The sequence below is a fragment of the Emys orbicularis genome, chromosome 6, assembly GCF_028017835.1.
Source record: "Emys orbicularis isolate rEmyOrb1 chromosome 6, rEmyOrb1.hap1, whole genome shotgun sequence".
NCBI classification, from domain to species: domain Eukaryota; kingdom Metazoa; phylum Chordata; order Testudines; family Emydidae; genus Emys; species Emys orbicularis.
In genome coordinates this window covers 47,800,676-47,807,482 of record NC_088688.1, presented here as the reverse complement: position 1 = coordinate 47,807,482, position 6,807 = coordinate 47,800,676, and the positions used below count along the sequence as shown (strand labels likewise).

The 6,807-nt window shown below is 39.0% G+C and overlaps 1 protein-coding gene across 1 annotated transcript in view; it reads right to left on the bottom strand.

Moving 5' to 3' along the window:
- Nucleotides 1-1,160: 1,160 nt before the first annotated feature.
- The window catches only part of GFM2 (GTP dependent ribosome recycling factor mitochondrial 2), a 31,077-nt gene continuing 25,430 nt past the window's right edge, over nt 1,161-6,807 (bottom strand). Inside the window, exons 16-20 of the mRNA XM_065406557.1 lie at nt 6,371-6,509; nt 6,028-6,213; nt 3,542-3,657; nt 1,748-1,930; nt 1,161-1,311 (exon numbers count right to left, since the gene is read on the bottom strand). Of these exons, the coding sequence (XP_065262629.1) occupies nt 1,183-1,311; nt 1,748-1,930; nt 3,542-3,657; nt 6,028-6,213; nt 6,371-6,509 (753 nt within the window). The 3' untranslated portion in view covers nt 1,161-1,182. The remainder of the gene's footprint in view (nt 1,312-1,747; nt 1,931-3,541; nt 3,658-6,027; nt 6,214-6,370; nt 6,510-6,807) is intronic.

Below are 6,807 nucleotides of genomic sequence, written 5' to 3'. Positions count from 1 at the left end.
TGAGGGGAAGAGAAAAGTAGTTCATTATCTGTGTCTAGTCAATCCTTAGTCTACTACCTCAAATAACCCAGAGGTTGCAAAGAACTGGAATGAGACTAGACGATTTCAGGTAGACAAGTATTGATCCATAGTGACCCAGAGCTGATAGGCTATATGATATACATTACCTTAAATCATTCATTTGCTCTTGAGAGTCATAGATTCATATAAGCTGGACTTTGCACTTATACATAACGCTAGCAACGGGAACAATTCTTCCTTTAAATAAGCTTAGCATTATTGAGCACAGATCTTTTGTAGAAAGATCCTGCACTTAACCAACATTTCCCCCTTTCCAGCAAAGGTTTTTGTCTTATACAACATTCTTCCCTCTACCTTTATCTAAATTTGTTTCAGTAGTTAAACCATGATGCCCAAACTACCATTTGCTATAGCCATGTTGGTCCCAGGATATTAGAGATACAAGGTGGGTGAGGCAATACCATTTATTGGACCAACTTCTGTTGGTGAAAGACACAAGCTTTCAAGCTTACACAGGGCTCACTCACCTTATGAGATACCTACTCTGTATCATACAACATCCTAACATTAAGGTAAGTAATTCTTGTTTGCACAGCTTAAAACCCTTTAATGACAATAGCAGCTTTCAATAGTCAGTTGAAGCTAGACCAACAGAAGACGCTGACTAGCAGAGTGGCCAATAGTTAAGTTTACTTTTATATGTGAAATATTAAATGATTTAAAAATAAGTTTTACTACATACTTTAGGTGAAACAGTTCTGACATGATTCAGTAAGTTGCATGTAGTGCTCACTTTCACAGAAAGAGCTGCACCATCATTTCTTGTGGGGGATTTGGAATGTTGTCTTCCAGTGAGGTATCAGCTCCAACTGTTAGGCAGGTGAAGTGTAGTACACAGAATATGGTGGATATCAAAACAGTCAATTCTAGTTCTCTGGTTTAACTCCCTTCATGCAAACAAGGAAATTCCAGGATTTCACCGCACTTTTATCTTTGCCACTTACCACTGGACAGTCGTAGCATGTTATTTTAAGACAGCTCTAACCCCACACACTTTACCCCACCCATTTTTCAGAAAGAGGATACTTGGCAAACAGTTCCCCTAATATTTTCTAGTGAGAATAAAGCAGGTCTTTGTTGCTCTCCCATGGAGTAAAGTGGTCACACCAACCCACTCCTCTTCTGAAGCAGTGCGTTTTGCTCCTGAATGTTCATGGCTTGGTAACTGGCTAGTTCCAAAGTAAAAGTTGCTGAGCCTGATGTTAAAGAGCGCAGAGCTGTTGAGTAACCCTAGACAAAAACAAACCATATTTAAATGTAATTACTATAAATCAATCAATTTAGGGTTAGGTGGAGATAAAGAAAGCTTTCTGCCCTGGTTTCATTTACTACAGTTTGATTCAGCTGGGGAAAAGACTATCACAAACATAATACAAAGTATACAGTAAACATTACCTTTTTAATAAGTACACTATTTTTCACCCATATTCCCAATATTACAGAAACAAGTGTTGGTTCAGTACAACATGAATGATGAGAGACATTTTCTTTCATAGCTGTATGAACCACACTGTATCCTCCAGAGATCTTAATCCAGACCTTCAGCAAAATTAGAAATATCCGTTCCTGACTTCATCATGTGAAAACAACTGCATATATCAAAAAGAATCAGAAAAGGGCATGCACACTTTTTTGTTTTGCTTTCACCATTAACATGACCACATACCATCATTTCTGCTAGGGGAACAGCTGCAACCACTACTTTGTTATCTTGACGACTTTGGATTTCCTGAATGCTGCCTCTCCTCTGCGCAAGGTCACCAAGCACTGCGCTAAGAAGATCTTCACTCATTGTAATTTCCAGATTCATTAAGGGTTCCAGCAGTTGTTTACTGGCTTTCTTCAAAGCCTAAAATCGAAAAGAAATAAGTTATCCTTGCTCCCTTTTAAAATGCAATTCTTCTATGGTGTGGACTATATAATGAAACTAACTTCTGTCTCATACACCCTACATCCCATAGTGTATGTTCTTACGGAGGGTATTAGATCAGAGAAAAAGGGAATACCGATAAGTGTGTGTATACACGCACAGCTCCCTTTCCCTACACATGAACCAGAGATGACAACAATTTCTTACTAAGAGGCCTCCAGCCATGTCTCACCCCCCAGCAGCAGTAGTAAAGTATATTATGCCAGCACCAAGTATTAAGGAAAAAAAAAGTTCACAAACGTCAAGAAACCCTTGGTTCAGAGAGAACAACAAAACATGGTGACATGAAACAATGGCTACTGCAAGTGAATATGTTAAAAGAAACGATGTAGCTGAAACTGAAGGCTTTAAAGCTTAAAAAAAGCAAGATGATGTGAATTAAGGTACAGTACCTCATTTTGGAATAGGGTAAGATTGACACACGAGACCAAGGCTAAAAGGGACAAAAACATTTTGATAGGAAAATATATAGGATATAGAGGAGCTCAGTAAACCCAAGAAAGTGCCTGACTTCGCTCCATGCAACAAGCCATATTACACTGAATCTCCAATTCTTAACTAATTCAACCCAGATAACACCACAAAAAATGGTAAGAATCAATGCCAAAAAGCTGAGTGAATATTCCCACAGTGCAGTCTGCTATAATCTGGGGGCTCCCGAAGGGGTGTTAAAGAGCTTATTTCATTCCAACTGATTTTATTTTATACAGTACCTATCATACTCTAGGTATCTAAAATAGTTTGCAAAAAAATACTACTAGTGTTGTAACCATAGGCAAACGTTATATGCACTTCAATAGCTCACAAAGTTTTAAGTACTAGAGCCGATTTTATCAAGAATGCATTACAAAGCCCATAACAAAAACTCTCATTTTTCAGCTGACAGTAACTCTATATATAGCTACATACAAAGCTGGGAAGTGGTACATGCCACTAAAGACGGCAAAGAAGTGCACAAGATCAATACAAAATCAGAACTGATTTTTTTAGGATTAATAAGAAAGATTCTAATAGGATGTGTGAATTAGTAATGTACAGAGAAAGTAGAAGCTACAGGGAACACACTCCAAGAAACCTGATGGAAAGTAAAGACAGATAATGTGACACTACATAAGTAACAGTGTATATCTTAAATCTGTGCAAAATATAATGCATATCACAAAAACTGCCAAGAGAACACATTGATAAAATCCAGATATTCCTGAGAAAAACAGCCCTCCAGATGTAAAGAAAATGATGTTGATTTTCTAACCTAAAAGACTAAAGACCTATTACGTACACCTTGAGGAGTTTAAACAGTTTGCTGGAAGCTACCTGGCTAGAGGTGACAATCAAAATTCTGAAGGACATCAAACAAGGGGAAAAGGAAGATTCAAGACATTCCTTATGTTTTGAGTGTTATATGTTTCTGAACAAGTAGTGAGGTGCACACATCACTGCCAACTTCCTAAAGGCTGCATTTTTGTCTAATTTGCCATCATATTTTCCCATGAAACTGCACTGTAGAATAGTCTTCTAGTTGCATTATACCTTTTGCATACAACGAGAAACACAAGCAGAAATCATAGTAAGGGAAGTTTCAGAGTGCATGGTCATGGAATACACAGTCACTGCTACATCCTGAACTGGGAATCCCAGGAGTGGTCCTAGACAAAGAACAAACAATAGGTTAGCATTACGTTTCATGTAGTTTTTCATATTATTAAGTTATGGAAAAAGTATTTTGGGATTAACCTGAAGGGTGTGACATCCCCTCTGACCTACTCAGTAGACAGGCTATTTGTCTTATTTCTTGCTACAACAATAATTTTATCGTTGTCCAACTTTGCCAAAAGGGGCAGATAGGCAAATCATAATGTAGCCTTGTGGTTTATTATCCCTCTTGGTCAACAGCATAAGCAACATTTGCCAGAATTAGGTCTCTGATGTTCCCAGAGTGCATTATAGAAACAAAAAAGTGGACCAAATTAATCTTACAAAAGAAAAAAGAAATCATTTTCATAATAGACGACTGCTAAAGTGTCTTCATAAAGAGAGAGAACATTTAATTATGATTAAAGATGTAATGAAATTCATGTTAATCAAAAATAGATGTATAACCATAGCACTTTTTAAATAAATTGTTATAACTAAGGGCAGATGCTGACCTCCTGATCCAAATGTAGATTTTAACCCTCCTGGAGTGAGGTCAGCTGCCTCCATGGCACCATTTTCTCCCCTTCCCAAATCCTGAAGAGCATTCTTAGCAAAACATGGATCTGTGTGGGGGAGTAGGCAGAGGCCCATACTGGGCGAGGACAGGACTTGGGGAAAACAAAACAACCTCACCCTACCCCACCCCACAGTCCAGCAGTCCCAAGAGGAGGTATGATGACCAGATCACCTTTTCTGCAACTGACATTTAAAGTGAGAGGATGTATGCCCGAGGCAGTCACGGGTCAGGAAGGCCCTGATAGTGGGGCTCTGAAACCAGCATGTGGCTTATTTCATGCCAGGAATGGGGAGCAAACCCTGCCCCCATCAGAATATTACAGGGAAAATTCCACAATGTTTTCCATCCAGAGTTTTTCTCCCCTTACCACCACATCTTCCCATGGACTTTACTATAGGAAAGAGCAATTTGGCCATGTTATTAACTTACATAGTAAGAGTATAGTTAATGGTGTTTTGTGATGTTAAGAGATTGTTAGTAATAAAACTGAATACCAATAATCAATCAGTACAATGTGTCTGACGAGTCTGATGCTCGATCCATATTTGGACTTTAGATGAATGTCATTTGCAGTTAGGGAAATGGGCTGGATTTGAATCAGTGATTCAGAGCTACATTAACCCTCTGTCACGTTCTCTGAATCTGTGCTGTGCTCTCTTTTGCATTATGACTGCTATACTCCCATTTCCCTTCTACCTCTCACTGCCCTTTCACTCCATTTCCTGCTTTGTTTTCCATGATGTCCTGAGCCAAGTATCTTAGCAGTACAGTGAAACTTGACTGGAACCCCAGACTTTGATGTGCTGGCCAAGGAGGTTTCAGAGACTTAGATTTCTGTTAACTTCACAGTGCATGTCAGAGAGATGGTGAGAAACACCAACCAGCATGGCAACACAGAATGAAGTTATAGAGCATCAGTTTAATGCCTATTTTTTTGAAAGCCTATATTGTGCAGTTAAGCAAAACTTTTTATTTTACACCTTCAGAGAATATATTTGAACCCCTGCAAAATAAGTCAGATAATATGGCAAAAATATGGCATTTTCATGACTGCCCCACAGGTCAGTTCCATCACACCACCATTGTTTATGGAATATCATAAGAATAATACACTCTGGGGCATCATGTTGGATATGGAGTCAAATCAAAGTGGGGTTCAATATCGAGGTACCTAAGAAGAAAAAAAGTAGAGTTTTAAAAATATGCCAAATTTCCCCCACAGTCTGAGTAAAGGGGCATTCAGCACATTCTGTGGAAGTTGAAGGAATTCTGAAAATTTGCTTTTGCCACCCTCATTTTAATAGTGCTACCATGATGCATTTTAGTTTTCTGGCTATAAAGAAGCCCTTCTTTCTAATAGCTAAGGCTACAATTATGTCACGGAAGTCTCACAATCCGTGACTTCCAGAGACCGCCGTAATATTTTCCACTTCAGCTCTGGGGCAGCGGGGCTAGAGTTGTCAGCTGGTAGCCCCTCTGCAGCTGCCAGCCACTGTGGGCGGCATGGGGACCCAGAGATCCCAGCCACCACTAGGCGGGGGTGGGAAGAACCCGGAGTCCCAGCAGCTGTGGGCACTGGACCCTCTTCCCTTCCCATTTTGTCAGGGATAGTTTTAGTCAAAGTCATGGACAGGTCACGGGCATCCGTGAATTTTTGTTTATTGTCTTTGACCTGTCCATGACTTACTAAAAATATTCATGACAAAATCTTAGCCTTATTAATGGCACTCAGACCATGTAATTTCTAATGTGAAATTTTATTCAAATACCTACAAAAATTTTACTGTCATAATGGTTTCTTTACCTTGAAGATATGCACTATTAATTCCATTTTCTATAGCTTCTTGAATGTCTTTCTGAAGTGGTTCCATGAAATTATCAGCATATTCAATGACTGGTGTTACTGATGATCTCTCTCCTATCCATGGTCTTACTCCCAGCTGAGTGGTCACCAAATGCCGTTTATCTCCTATCATTCTGTCCAACGTATCTATGGTAAAATGAAGCACATATCTGAGAAACAGTTTATATGCTCCACACTTCATCTAAAAGTTAATGTTAACTAGTCACGTTATCAGAAGACCATTTAAAAATGAGTAAGTAAACAAGTTGCAAGGACAGAAAACTAATATTTTCTTTCATTTTACCTGTGGCTTGGACCGAGTCTAGGATGGTTTCTCTATATGCTATCTGAAGAGGTCCTAGATAGGTCTCAATGCCATATTCCCGTTTGATTCGGTCATGAATAATCTCAATGTGGAGCTCTCCCATGCCACAGAGAATAGTCTAGTTGAAGTGAAACAAATAAAGAATTAAGTGAGAGAAAAAGTAAACATTCACACTCATGCTTATATGCAGACACAGATGGGAGCTTTTGGGATGCACTATTTAAAAAACAGACTCCAACGAGAGACTGCTGAGCTGGAATTGATATGCAAACTAGATACAATCAACTCAGGATTGAATAAGGACTGGGAATGGCTGAGCCAATACAAACATTGAATCTATCTCCCCTTGTAAGTATTCTCACACTTCTTATCAAACTGTCTGTACTGAGCTATCTTGATTATCACTTCAAAAGTTT